General features: G+C 45.5%; 1 protein-coding gene across 2 annotated transcripts in view; it reads right to left on the reverse strand.

Moving 5' to 3' along the window:
* TTYH3 (tweety family member 3) overlaps positions 1-15463 on the reverse strand; it is a 79534-nt gene that overhangs the window by 13664 nt on the left and 50407 nt on the right. Inside the window, exons 6-12 of one of the 2 annotated variants that reach the window (XM_054212040.1) lie at positions 13585-13657; positions 13156-13231; positions 5440-5495; positions 4101-4193; positions 3888-3980; positions 2989-3125; positions 799-975 (exon numbers count right to left, since the gene is read on the reverse strand). In XM_054212040.1, coding sequence (XP_054068015.1) covers positions 799-975; positions 2989-3125; positions 3888-3980; positions 4101-4193; positions 5440-5495; positions 13156-13231; positions 13585-13657 — 705 coding nt within the window. The remainder of the gene's footprint in view (positions 1-798; positions 976-2988; positions 3126-3887; positions 3981-4100; positions 4194-5439; positions 5496-13155; positions 13232-13584; positions 13658-15463) is intronic. The other variant, XM_054212041.1, reaches the window with a different exon arrangement.

The raw sequence follows: 15463 nt of genomic DNA on the forward strand, positions 1-15463 counted from the left end.
ACAGGCCAGGTGGATCCCCCTTTTCCAGACAAGGGCACAAAACTAGCATTATTTTCCTCAAATCAAGCACTATCTTTACACTCTTACTCAGAAGGGCCCACACTGAATCACGCCAAGTGATTTAAAAATAGGTCTGTGTGAGAATCTGCCTCCCTGCAGCGTTAGAACTGCCAAGCTGCAGAAATGGAGATAAAATGAGGACAAAAATCTAACAGGAAGAACAAAATGATGTGCCAGCCCCAAAAAAATGGGCCCTGAAGGTAACCCGAATGTGATCAGGGTTAGGCACTTCTGGAGAAAGCTCTAAAGATCCCACCTGGACTAGGTAGCTCCATAGTGCAACGGCTGTCAGAGCTGCCTGCAAATATTGTGTAAGGAGCCTGCAGGTTTTGTCTTGACTCTTGGTCTCTCAGGAGGCTTAAAATCTTCTGGCAAAACTGCTCTGTCTGAAGAATTAAGTCTTCTGGAGATCAGAATCATTGTGTAATAAGGAGCCCGGACAATACTTTCTTACTTCTTTTCTCTAGCCAGATTTCTAAATCCTGCAGGACAAAGCTGTTCGTACGTTGCAGCGTGCTGTCTAATACAACAACCCTTTCGACTGCAGCACGTTTAAGCTATTCTATTCTCCCAGTAGATGCCAATCAGAAAACATGCCTTTTGACACTTTGGATAAAATCCTTTATCACTTCTACTGCTTGGTCAGAAGTCCCAGCCTCACAGCACTTGGCGACGAGAGAAATCAGAGTGAAGCAACCTGGACAAGCCGCAATAGAGCCTTCTTGTCGGGATACTCACATGTACTCCGTGACGGGAGCATTGCTGACTGTGTGTGCTGCTGCTGGAATGCTGGTCTCACTGCCATAACTACTCCCACAGCTATAGAGGCTGGGCATGTGCACTCTGTAAAGATTATCGTGTGTTTGTCTACTCCCTTGAGCAGCTGATTCTTCTTCCCCATCATCATCTGAGCTTCTGCAAGAAGGAGAAAAAGTTCCTCCTAGAACCCTACAATTACCCCACACGTGGGGTTTGCAGGAAACCATGGTAATCCTAGGAACCTCCCAACCATCTTCCACACCTCCACATTTATACCCATTTGGGATGCCTCAGGGTGGCAGTGTCAAACACAGCCTACACCACAGTGACTCAGACCTCCCACAGATACCATCTGGGCTTTTACACTGCGTGATCCCCTGCAGTCTCCCTACGGGCTTGGCAGACAGCACAGTTCTGCCCAGTCGTACAGCCAAAGGATGGACAAACATCCTGCAATACACAGCACTTTTAAAAAAAGTGAAGGAGAGGCAGTGGGGACGTAGTGCCATGCAGCCCTCAGAAAGCATCCTTCAAAACTGCAGTCTGTGTCTTTCCGTTTCTTGCAGCCACGTCCAAAGAACTTTTAAGGATAATTCCCTGTAGACTTCTCTGAACTCCCATTCTGGTTACAAAAGGGTCTGCTTCAGCTTCTAACAAAATCTCAGAAGTCTTTACACGGACTAAGTTGTAACATTTGCGTCTAGAGGCTTTCTCAGCTCATTGACGCCAGGATTTTAAATCCATTTTATTGCAGAGCAGAGCTGGTTTGCCAGTTGGTTCTTTCCCCCCCTTCCCACAGCATTCTCTTGTCCCTCCTATGTAATATACACTACGATTTCATCTCCCTAATTGTGGGATGAAGCAACGAGATTTGAAATCTATTTTAGTGACACTTGACAAAGCTACTAAAACCGTCTACACGGAACACTTCGTTGCTGAGGGGAGACAGCATGGACATCACTAAAACATCCCAAACATCACCTGCAGCTTCTGTGCCACAAGGTGGCACTGAAGATTTATTCAGGGAATTGCGGCCTGCACAGGCTCTTACAGGCAATTAAGTACGACATCCTCCACCTCCCGGAGGGAGGCAGAGGAAGAAATGGTGCTCCAGGGAATGCGAGAGGGAATCCTTCAGTTCAGAGCAGCAGCCTGAGCCTGCTGGGGTTGGCAGGGCAGGCGGCAGCCCTCATGGAAGGCAGCACAAGAGATACCACTGGGTAAATCTTTTTCCTTCAAACGGGCTGACTACATTCTCTTCTTGATATCGCCTCTGCAGCCGCATGTGGAAGAGGTAAGGAACCCAGCCATTTTCTTAAGTGCTGTTCTGACGCACTTCCCAAGGCTTTCTCTGTGGGCAGCGCAGGCCTGGCGGGCTCTGGCTTCCTGCTATTGTTCAGGATGTTCCATTTTACTTTGAACCTTGAGCCTGGGCTTAGACCACAAAAGTCCCGTTTGAGGACCACAGAAGAGGATTTGCTGCACAGTCTGTGGCTCTTCTGCAAGAACAGAAACTCCAAGCTATTTTAATAGCTGCATGTGGCGCAGCAGCCGGTCAGTGAAGCGAAGGTTTGCTCAAGACTTACTGATCAGCCTGGTTACCATCATTAATACTAGTTCCAAACAACTCTGCTGTTAGATGATTGCCCCCAATTTGCAAGTATCTCACCTGCCCGTGCTATTGCCAACAAGACAGTTCCTGGTTTCTATTAGCTATGCAAGTCAGCCGCCCCAGGTGAGCAAAGCCAAAAAGGCAAGTGCGAACTGCTTCTCATTGCAATTCTCTTCCCCGTACTCGAACAAATGCCTCAAAGCAATGCAAGAGAATAGGTATTTTACAGCAATGGCACATAGTTCAAGCATTACTTCTCTTTAAGCTATAATCATTCATCTCTGACTTGACTCACAGTCGGTCATACAGCATACTGAATACTCTGCATACAAGGTATTCCAGTGCAATAAGGTTCAGATGTAAATATTAACCACAGCCAGAGCAAAAGCCAATAGTTTGTTTTTTCTCCTGTTGGACCTGTGCTTATAAAGCCTCATCCCTCACACTCCAGGGATTGTATGGGAAAGAGCTCCATATGCTCACGGGCACAAATCCAATAGCCAGTCTTCACTAGGAAAGAGCTCTACAACGCTACAGGAGCTAAACCCTCTCTATACCTCTTTTGCTGCCAAGTGTGTGGGACGCTGCACACAATGGAACTGAACATGAGGGCTGTGACAAAGGAGAAGAGAACCAAGTAGATGAGGCCTTCCACTCCATCATAGCAAAAGCCCGTCAAAGCCTGGACGTAATCCTGGGGAGAGAAATGAACAATTTCCTGATCACTAGAGAGTTAACATTGAGCTCTAATTCAAAAGCCCTTCCCCTGGATTACATTCTCCGAAACAACTTAAGAGACTGTAGTCCCTTTTCCAGAGCATATTTCTATTTTAATTTCAGGGACCCCAATGTTTTTCATAACTGATCTAACCCTTATTTCCCCTCACGAAGTCCAGCTCGGATTTAGACGCGGAAATATTTTCAAACTCACACAATAAGACTTTAAGAGAGAGGAAAAATAATAATTTAAAAAAAAAAAAAGCCAAGGCAAGCTTATCCACCCAACTTACGATACCACATTTTTCATTAAAGCCTCTCAGCTCCCTCACTATCTCCCGTTGCCCAAGAACACAAGCACGGACTATCTGTTTCTCTGCCTTCAGAGACACAGCCAGGGCAACAGTTAGGCCATGCTATACGGCAGCCTTCATTCCGCTCCACAGGAAAGGCAACAAGCTACGTGCTATAGAAAAAAATGCTTGAAGGCCCCTGAAACCTTAAGGCTGCAGCTTGTAGATGTATAAAGGCATGTTATCTAGTTTCCTATGTTGATTTTTAAACAGAAAGCTAACTTGACCCAAATTCCCACTCTCCTTTCTGCTGGAGTCAATCAGTAAAATCTGTTGTAAACTGTTTCGGCACACCAGAGATTTGAAACTCCAAAGTAATCAGTACGCTACAGGCTCTACACCCGCTTTGTTCTTTCTTAGCTCAAGCCCAGTCACTGAGTACTCACCAAATGAAGACTCCGACAGTCTACTAAAGCTGTCAGTTGCTGCAAGTTGATCTCTGTCGAATTTAAAACCTCCTGAATCCGAGTAAGATACTCCTGTAAGCAACAAGGCAGTGATTACAGCAAGGAAACGGCTTAGCAGGAGGTGATCTTGGGCTTTGTTCAAGGGTCAGGGAAGCAAGAAAGTACAGGGAGAACAAACTTAAGGAGAGTTACCTTGGAGGTGGGGTGCTCTCTGCTTGCTGACCTCATGAGTTCCATAACATCATCTTGCATTTCCACCAGAGCCTTGTGACTTCCTGACAGCTTCTGCTCAACACAAAACATGCAATATTTCAGCAATTCAGGCCACACGAACCAACAGAACTCCTGGGAAAAGACTTAAACCCTACTACCCAAATATTGAAGCATTATCTGTATGAATGGTACAAGTTAAGGATGTCCCAACTGACACTGATGCAGCTGCGATAGGGTTAAGTTTGACTTCTACCAACCTGGAAGAAATACGGACAGAAAGAAGAGGGAAAGGGAAGAACCAGGAGAAAAAAACAAACATGTACACACACAAAAACATCTGCGCAGCTGGGGCTGGCTCCAGGATAGAGGAGGAGAAAGCCACAAAGCACCCAGGTTCTCACCGCAGAGTACAGCTGGATTTTTCTATTAAATCGGATGGCTGAGAAAGACTTCATGTTAACACTAGACGTTGTTTGTATTGGGGTGCAGCCTTCCCATCCCATTAAAGCATCCATGGGAATTTCACATGCAATAGCATGTCAGAGCATACTGAGCAACCAGAAATGCAACAGATGGCAACGGTGCATCATACCACAGCTTGAAGTGTTCTTACCCCACCCTTTAAAACAGAGGAAGACAAGACTTAAAAAAATCCTAAATATAAATGGTGAAGCAGCTGGTGTCTGCCAAACGGTGGGTGGTGTGGGTTCATTCTGGCCTCTGATGCATACGACAAAGTTTGGGATGGGCCCAGGTGCTGTTCCTCAGCCCCCACACAAAAGAATAATGACTCACATTTATACTTCAGGATACAAACCCTTCAACTTCCAAGGGATTTAAGAGGTGTATGTGAGAATCACTCCCTCACCCACAGAAGTGGCTGCATTTTGGGAGTGGAGTGTTGTCACTGTTTAACCCAAAAGAACCTGCAAGAAGAGATTCAAAGCAGGAAGTCTGGCATTTCCCACCCTGGCATTAATTGTGGATGCTCTATCTCCGCGTTGCTGCTCTTCTAGGAGTGCCATGTAAACAGAGGTGCCACGAACAAAGCCATGGTCTTCACCACATCACACATGGGCCCTTCTACGAGGGCATCCTGGACCTGAAGCTATGCGGGTAGTGATGAAGTTGGAAAAAACTGCTCACTAAATCACAGTGCCACCTCTTGCACAGCTGGAAAGCAGCTACCAAAGCTTTACCAACAGGTGGAGTGCTCCCTAAAGCCAACACCCTGCAACTTGCTGGCATCAAAAGCCTTTAACCAATACCCTGCAGGATACTGAGAAGGGCTGAAGAGAGCTAGGATGCTTACACTCACCTGCTGGAAAGGGTTGGGGTACCCAGCACTGCAGGTAATGTAATAGCGGAGAGTATCTACAAAGACAAAAGAAAAGAAAGTCATGCTAAATACATTGTTCCAGCTTTGCAGTATTTTATGACTGCCACAAGGGAGGTGTTAAATTCTGAAAGCAATAAGCAAAATGAAAATGCAATATAAATAAAATCACTTCCCTCTCTCCATGTAGGATTACAGTGCAAGGATGGCACTAGAGAAAGGGAAACCTTGTAAGCTGCCTTTGGGGAGAAAAGAAAGATTGGTTTTCTCTTTTTTTTTTTTTTTTTGTGAACAGCAAAAGGCAATGGGGCTGCCCCACTTACACCATTAGATGAAACATCCAAAAGGTTTTATTCAAAAGTCAACACTATCCACAGTATAGGCATAAGACAAGACGTCAGTCTAGGATAAATCCAACTGCATGTTTAATTTCTGCAACTTCCCAGTGTCAGAATACCCTTCTATGGTCACTGAAAGCAGCCACGGGCTGCTGCCTAGGGCACATAACAAAGAGACAACTCAACTTTCAGCCAATTCAGTTCACCGGATAGGTCACTACACAGCCACAAAATACTAGTACAGGAGAGGCACTAGAGCTGTGATATAAATACAGGCTGCTATCAAAAATACCTGTGGAAGCACACCGTTGGGCCAAAGGAGGTGCGTACACGCATCCCTGTGCTATTACACAGTGCTGAATATACTGCGTACTAAACATACGAGTTCAAGCATTTAAAAGAAAAACAGGCAAAAAAAAGACATCTTCACAACTGGGGATTCTTCTGTCGTGTTCAAGGAGAGACTGGTTTTAGACAGTGTTCTGTAGAAGAACAAAAGAAAGTCCTCCTAATTCAAGAAAACCAGAACTTTCAGTAATGTCACTTCCTAAAAATGAAAAGCAAGCAAGGAAACGGATGGAAGACAACAAGTTCTTGTCTTTCTGACAGGTATTAGGGGCGAACAAGTAAATAGTCTGTTTTATGATGGATGTCACTTGCACGCAATTAGATTTTAATAAGAAGGCTTTAATTAGACTTTAACTAGAAGAAGTGCACGTCATTTGTTTTGCATCCTTCTTTTGACTTATGCAAAAAAGGTATTTTCGGTATTGAGTCAATACTGCAGACTTGATCAGGAAAGAAAGCTCTTTCCACGTATTAGGATAAGAGCAACATGTTTACCTGTTCGGGGGACCTCAGATCATTGGCTGGCAACATCCCCAAAGTTAGTCTTAGCACTGAGTAGCTCTACCAGCAATCACAGTACAGTGAAGACACACTCGTAAACTTCCAAATAAGACTGTTGAAGTACTTTGCTAGCAGCATCCCTTATTTTCAGGCTTGAAGACACAGATTTATTTCTCCTCATTCAAGTGTGTATGAAACCAGCCTGGTGCCTTCATGAGCCCTCCATAACGCTACAACTGCCAGCACGCACAAGTTACAAATACCAGGCTTTCCCCCGCCATTCTCAATAATGCTATCCAGGGAGAGAGCTCTGAAAGACTTGATCATCCAAATACCTTTAGATTATTTCTCAAACATTTACAGTTCCTCTTCAGACGAATGGGAGAGCATCAGCTCAGCAAAAGCAAGGGTGACATTTGCTTGCGAAAGATGACAAAAGCCCCAAAACACACATACACTCTGCATTTCCCCCCGACTAGCATCCTTTTCTCCATTCTTTTTAATCTCCTGCCGGTGACTTTCAGTCACGCATATTCCAGGCTGCAAAGGTATTCTAATCAGTCCCAACTCAGAAATCAGTAAAAGGCACAACCACAAGTGAGCGGAGCTGTGAAGAAGGCAGACCTGACTGTATCCTGACTCTGCTGCGCTTCCCATAAATATTGAATGCACCTTTCGGCAAGCCAACCCGCTGGAGACCAAGTGGTACAACACAGACTGTCAGCTCCTGCACACTGGCAATGCAACCTGACAGCTGTTATTTATAATTCATTAGCCTACTTTGGGGCAGCTTCTGCCAGCTGCTCCATCTCCCCCCCACCAGCTCTTTCTCTGGGATGGCTTACATCTCCCCAGCCAAGCCTCTAAACAGCAATCAGCAAAATCTGAGTAGATAGGAGGGCAGCAAGAATTGCTTTGTGTGCCTCCCTTTGGGCAGGCCACACAAATGACTGTCCACAACTACTGAGCCAAGGAAAGGGCTGCTCCTCCCAGGTTCATAAATCACACTGAACGGCTACGGAAAAATAGATTAAAAGGTACCTGTGCTGGGAGAACAGCATAGCAGCAGCCATCCACAGCATCACACACGACGACCTAAAGGAGCTGTGATCTTGTCACCTATTTATTTTAAATCAACAAACCGCTAGAAGTTTCTTTTAGTCTCCCACAGTGCTATCAAGTTTACATCGCCTTTGTAGGTGCCTTAAGTGGCATGACATACCGCTAATACAGAGCTCCAGAAACACTTCTTCAGGGCCTTTTGGATCATCCCTGGTGGGCAGATTACAGATGAGAGTTCCTGATATCATCATAGTTTGCAGCTTGTAAGCCCAGGATAAAGATGTGCTGGTTACAAGCGAAGTGAAAAGCAGTACAGCGAAATAAGTGCTTCCCATGCTTCACCCTGGAAGGCAGGATCAACAAGGCTTCACTGCGGTAGCGCTGGCTTTGCAGCTGACAAGTGTGACACTCTGTACATAAAATGTGCTTTCAAAATGGCAAAGCCAGCAGGAGGAGCCTTCCCCTGCACCGCAACCAGTGTGCTAATAGCTGTGGTGCTTTAAGACTAAGGCTACAATAGGCACTGAAGCTCCCTTAAAGGGATCCTGTGCTGCAAAGCCTGGAAATCAAAAGGAGCGTGACCCCTGCGCCTCCATACCACCTGGATGGGAAAGAGGAAAGAGCAGGAGGCACCTTCACCAGTTTTAAACCCGGTGGAGGCTATCCTCTGCAACACCAAATCTCACGTTTCTGTCCAGAGAACAGCTACACTAACCCATCATTTGTACTCTGCTAACAGCTCCAGGCAATTTCTCTCTGTAATTATCTTTCTGATGCATTTTCCTCTCATGGAAAATTCCTGAAGGTTGGATCTGATTTTTGAAGCCGGCCTTTGGGCAATCCAGTTCATAGAAGGGTTAGGCAGGGTGACATCTGCAGCTGCCTGTGCCTGCTGTTGCTAGCAGCAATCCTCCTGACCCACGCTCTTGGTGCGCAGGCAATGTGGGAGCAGAAGGCAAGGAAGGGAACTACCCAAAATGCTTTATTTTTGCAAAGTCTGTTTTTCCTAGAAAGGAAAGTAGAACTGCCTACTAAAGACGGCTTCAGCTGCTAGAACTACTTACTGCTTCTGCAACCATGGAGACTTACTATTCACTTCAAAGCCCAGCTGAAATGCAAAAACGGCATTATGCACCCGCCAAAAGGCAGTGAGAAGGTCTGCAGGGTAAAAGAGCAATCAGAAAAAGAGATCCTAGTTTAAAAAAAAAATAAATCCCCACACCTAGAACAGCTTTTCCCAGCCCTTCATCTCTACTTGAGCATTCTCTAAGCAGCTTGCATTTTACATACACCCAAATGAGACTGACTCTGTGCGTTCAATCATCAGAAAAAGCTGAAGCATTTTCTTGCCCAGGTAACACGTTCTCCACCAAGAGTTTGTTTCCCTAAGGCAACAGTCTGACAGCAAAGGGAGGTATCTGCGTAACATTTATATTTCTCTCTTAGATGCCACTCTTGTACTGGTGAAATCATTCATCGGGGGCCTTCAGTAAGGAGCTCATAGCCATCCCACATGCCCTCCGCTCAAAGCTTTCTGCTAATCAGGAGTCCAATAAAACCAGGCAGGAAAATACAGCTTCTCAACACCAACATCAGTGCAGCAGGATTCTCGAGAGCACTTCTTTGGGCAAACTCTTTTCTGCAGTGCTCGCTGAGCTCAAGTAATAACTGCGCGACCACCACATGCCCCATGTGAGGTTTTGTCCTGACCTTACTTCTAGAGAGGAAAGGGAGGCGGTGGCGGTGTCAGTCCTCTGTTTCATTCAGCTCTGGGCTTCTAAGACGAGAGTGAATCAGTGAGAGGCCAACTAGGAGGCTGCACGCGACAAGAACGCTTCCTGCTTATATCCGAGTAGCGAAGTCTCAGCATCCAGCCTGACCAACTTGGCTGGACTGGAGGTAAAAGGCTCCATTATCCATCCCCTGAGGTTTGCAGTTCCTTCGGATGAAGCAAGTGTCTGTTCGCCACGCAGATTTCCAGTAAGAGAATCTGGAGAAAGCTCTTCCTGTTGTTTAGACAGATTGTGCCTTTTTATTTAATTTTATGCAATAAGTCATCTGATAATAACATAACATCAATGAAAAAAGAATGAGACTAGAAGATGGCCTCCTGCTTTGAAAATAAACATCTTGGCTGCACCAAGTCTTTTTACGAGCAGCAGGAGCTGATTATACAGCCACTGTTCAACTCCATTGGCTTTATCTCAATTAATGAATACTGCACGAGTTAGGCACATATGTCAGCCTCTTCTGCAAAATGATTTAAGTTTCTCCTTCGCCAGGAAACCTGCATTAAGGCTTTGCCCCCACTTTTCCCCTGCTTTTTTCTAATGCAGCACATTTTATCTACAAAACAAGGACATCTCCTCTCCAGCTAAAAACACGACAACAATAATAATGCACTTAATCAGATTATTCTCAGCTCCATTAATTCTCTTTAGATTTGCAAACAGCAATTAATACACAAATAGGAACATTAACGTACTAGTTGCCCAGTATCCAACACAGTTCTTTTTCTATGAAAACTCCTATAACCACCACCAACAAAAAAGCATTGCAAATATGCAAACCTAGATGACTCATCCTAGTCTGAATGCCAGAGCATAGGGCTGGGAATATCACAACACATTATATTTAAAAACAACAACTAAAAGTAGCGATTAAAGGGAAAAATTGACCCAGCACTACAAAGCTTCTTGAGATTACTTGTTGGTTCTTATATCCTTAAAAATAGACGGCAGCACCTAGCGCAGTATGCCATACCCCAGCACCGGCCAAAAGCAGACCCCTAGGCAAGACTGAAAACACGAGCGTCCTCTCAGCCCAACTTCAGCTCAAGTGATTCCCAAGGTAAAGGCGATTCCTACATACATGGCAATTCCCAATGGATTCTTATTCCACGGACTACCTGAGTCCCTCAACCCACTCACATCCTCTCCTAGTCGTCTTTTTTCTGAAGTGAAAAAATGCATGGTCAAATACACCGTAGTGAAACTAGCTGGAGAACCTTAAAAGTGTTTCAGCCTCATCTGTCTATACAGCTGTTTATGTCGGACACCATCACCCACAGGGCAGAGGCAGCAAACCAGAGAGCGTGAAGAGTCCGTGCACTAGAACTGGGAGCCTTCAAACAGAGCGGCTTCCTCTGAGGGGAGAGCATCGATGGTGGCTCCCAGCTGCCTGCCCTGCCTCCTTGAGCTCCTCACTCTCATTGTACATACGGCTGAACTGTTCGCAAAGCAGCTGCTACAGTTTACACTCAAGCACATTAAGGGATACCAACACTTCTTTCAGACTTTTAAAGGCGTTTCTAAGGAGCCATCATGGTGATTAAAGTGTCATTGAGCAGTGCCACACCGCAGTCCTCACATTGCGATACTCCTTCCTGCTCAGGTGCCCAGGACGGTCCTGACATCGGGGACCAAGAGCTATTTCTGTAGCTTCCTGATATTAAGTTATGACACAGCAGTGAAAATCCACACGGGAAGGCAGAACATTCAACCATCTCCCAACTAGCTGCCTAGCGCGATGACAGGCTCAGAAGTTAGACTGATTTCCTTCTGAAAAAAAGGAAAAGGCGCTCACGAACACCCAACGGCTGCCTAACAGCAGGGAGCTGACACACCAGCAACCCACGGAAGGGGCCACCCTTCCAACTCAAGCCTGTGACAACACCTGCTCTTCCTCCTCTTCAGTGTTTCACTTAGACCCATTCACTGTTATTTATGGAGCCTCAACAACTGTTATAGCTGGCGGTGCTGCCAGAACAGAGCCTGATTTCACCCGGGGGAGGTGACTGTCCCTGCCAGGGGAAACAGGAGGAAGGACAGGAACGTCAGTCCTGCACTCACCGTTAGCCTCTAAATGAATGGTACTGATTAACAAAGAACTGCCGGAGCCAAGCAGACAAGGACAACCGAAATGGAGAAGTAGCACAAAGAGGCATTTCTTCAGTTTCCCAGGGTCAATCTAATTGCTATCAAACACGCTCCAGAGCTGATGTGGGTTACCAAATTATCACAGCACACAGCTGGCATTAGCATCAGATATTTCCCCTTGGCCTCACTGACCCGTTTGCCTCCTTGAATAATCAGGAAGCCAGCTTGGTACCTGAAGCCATGTCTTTGTCACCTTCACAGCCAGGAGAGGATTTTCATCTTGCAGGGTGTTAAGCATTCATTCTCTTCCCTTATTGCATTTCTTTGTTACGAAGAGAGCTGGCCTGACTCTACCCTCTCCTTCCCAGGAAATCAATAAATAAGGCATTCCAAAAATAAGCTGTAGGGTGGTAACATCAACTGTACGTACTCTCTTATACTACGTTCTGCCTCCAGACATAAACATTTCTTATTGCTTTCAATCCCCGCGTGCTCAGCCACAGCTATATACCTAATCTCCTATCAGTTGCACGGTAAGAGGCAGCATTTGGCTAAGCGCACGGCCATACGCTAGACCTTCAGTACACAAGGCAAAGATTCTCCGATTCCACTAAATAAGAACCAGGAAAACCACAAGTGTCTCCTTTTACAAATCAGTGTCATTGCTTATTTGTGTTTTACCATACACAGAACTATAGAGAGGAACTACTGGGGGAGACGAGGTAGGAGAAAAGAAAAGTTAACTTTGTTATCTAAGCAGCAAACTCAGACCTGAAAAATACTTTTTAGCACTTAAGGTATCCCCGCTGACAGGTGCCCAGCCACTTTTTTGTTAAGCCACAGTTTTGCCCCTGCCCTCGCCCAAGGTCCAAATTGGAGGCACCGCTCATCTCATCAAGCACTTCAGTCTAAATCAGGAGCAACAAACCCAAAATCCATCAGTGCTTCAGCTGGATGCCGCTGTGATGCAGGCAGATTGCTTTAAATGGAACAGGATAAACAAAGCAGTCAAAACACTGCATTTATAATGGCAATTCTTACTTCTCTGTGGCTGTTTCCGTTCGTTTACCCTCTAAATTAGCTTTAAAGAGACTCCTATTTATAGCCACCATTAAGAGAAAAAATGATATATATTTGTTTATAACAGATATAAAAATAAGTATTCTAGATTCAGGAATAGAGATCTAAGAGCAAGTTTTAAAAATGACAACTCAAATGGCACACAGCTATTGCCGCAGTTCTGTCACTTAGAGAGAAGTGCTACATTTAAAGCAAAATAATCCAGGAACTTCTGTTCCATCTTATCATTTATTTCCACTTAAGGGCCAAGACAGAAGAAAGGTTCTGAGGGCTCTTCTGAGAAAGAAAAGCGTAGATGTGCACTTCTGACAAGGGTATAAATGCTTCTTTGGGAAGAACATTGGTTTTGCAGAGCTCCACACACATCTGATTTTCCCACTGTATCCCGCTCCTCTGTTCCAAACAATGCCTTGGATTCTCAGCCACTGCCACGCTCCCGTGTGACAGCTGGAGGTGCCGTACCCTGTGCCAAAGCCAGTCCCAGCACTTACCAGCACTAAGCACCGCATTCTCTTCGACCACTTTGGAGACATAAGCATCGGGGTTAATACAGAAGTCACTGGAGCCCTAGATAGATGCAAGACAAAAGGGAAAAGGAGTATCAAAGAACACCGGTATCAAAGAGCAGTTGAGCCAGGTTAACATCAGGGAACACTCTCCTATGGGGGTGTTTCAGAGGCTGAAGTCTCTCATCGTCACCCCCCACCAGCACTGCTTTACACAACCGCAGCAGTGCTGGAGTACCAGCTAGCACACCACACCAGGGAGGAAGGAGGAGCTCTGTACTTTTCATAGATGCAAATTGCCAGGACAGCTACTTTGGACAAGATGCGCTATAAAACAGGCACAGCGTAGCATTAATCTCCGGTCAGATAAACTTGCAGCAAAGGGTGAACGGGACTTGGATCAGAGCCACTTACCACAGCGACAGCCAACTCCAGACCCAGGGATCCCCAGCTGACAATCAGGGCAAACACCCCAAGCAAGCACACCCTGTGGGAGACAGACAGATGGCAGATGTAGAAGCTCTGACTTCAAGCAGATCCTTTCACACAATGTATTATTTGGAGTCCAAAGCAATTACCAAATCCAAGAAATCACCAACCACTGTATCTTCAGATAAACCACTCAATTTTACGGGGACAGCAGCAATCAGAGAAGTTTATGTCCAGTTGTCGGTTCCCACATTACCTGGCCCTAGGGCCGCAGAGGAAAGAAGAGGGTGGAAGCAGTGTCTTACTCTGCTTCTAGCAGGAAAGCCAAAGACAAAGGGGTAGCCGTAGGGAAGGCAGATTGGCAGATGGATGACTACAATCCCATCACTTCCACCATCCCCATGCTGGTCCAAAGATATTCAAAGGAAAGCATATTAAAAAAAACCCAAAAATATACTGATACAAAAGAGGGAGCCTCAGCCTGCATTAGGACACCTGACTTTGGTTCCAGGCTGCGTGCACCCAAACAGCACCTGAGCGCCCCACACAGCCCCAGAAGAGAGACGGTCACCTGCAGGCAGACAGTCCAGAGCAACAGTTCAGGTGCCTACCACAGCCACGCGAGTGCACCTCTGCACAGATTTAAAGGTTTTGTTCTGACAGCTGGACCTCATTACCGACAGAAATAGTGGGAAGTGTCTGCTCTCAAGCAGACAAGGCAGAGGAATGACAGAGCAGTGGTCTCGGTGACATGCAGCTAGCGCACGGCACGCTGGCGGAAGGCTTTTGCACCTCCCCAGCCAGCACATTAGCTCTTCACCTTTGCTGTCAGCGAGTGCTAGAGATACTTAGGCAAAAGTGCTCCTCAGCTCCCTCAGGTATGGGGATGCAGACTAATAAGCAGTTTCATTTTATGTATCCCTGTCTTCAAAGTAAAGGGACACTGGCTTGCTCTCTCAGGGATGCTTTTTCCTTCAGGCTTTGAAACACAAGAAAACAAAACAAAACCCTGTTCATAACCAAGATATTCTTTATTCAAACCTAGCACAAGCATCTCTGTAAGGAAGGGACATACCTCTTTTCTGCTACATTCTGCTACATCATGGAAGACTAAAGCCTTAAAAAAATAAATCTATGGGCCTACATTAAAAAAAAAAGAAAAAGATTTATACCTCAGTTTACAAACTTCTTTTAATCCTGAGCAATCCCTATTCTGTGAATGGATCTGTAAGTTATCTTGCAGAAGTAATGGAGCTTCACCAGTCTGACCTCCGTGCGGCACTCTGGAATAAGATGGCTAAGGACTTTATTATGCTTTTTCCAAATGGATGCAAGAATTACCAGCCACAGATCAGCAAGGTTCTGTGGTTTTGTGACATAAGGATGACACGGCGTGGTGCCTCCAACTGAGCATGGTAATCAATTCAATAAGACATATTTGTTGTTTTACTTCAAATGAAGATGACTGGGTCAGTAACTGATTGGTTGGCCAGAAGACCTAAAGCTGGCATTTCACCGTCTTCCTTGGCTGTGACACACTTGCCATGTGCTCCCTTTGGGGAATGCCTTAATATGAACTTCTGGCTCACAGAGAATGAGATTCTAATTTAAGCCCTGGGTTTACCATCTGTGCATTCACTTGGACTTTTGTCTGTATAACCTGCCAGGTATGAAGTCATCTGGCAAATAATAAACCTGAATACGCCTTCCAATTATTAACGGCATCACCACGTACCAGGATAAACTCTTGGCCATGTCAGTTGTCAAACTGTCACTGTGTTTATGATACCAGCGTCTTTGCCAAATATGCCAAGCTAAACCAAGCTACAAGACAGGGAGAGGAATATTTTTTTCTTGTAATGGG

Source organism: Rissa tridactyla, chromosome 8, assembly GCF_028500815.1.
Source record: "Rissa tridactyla isolate bRisTri1 chromosome 8, bRisTri1.patW.cur.20221130, whole genome shotgun sequence".
Taxonomy (NCBI): Eukaryota; Metazoa; Chordata; class Aves; order Charadriiformes; family Laridae; genus Rissa; species Rissa tridactyla.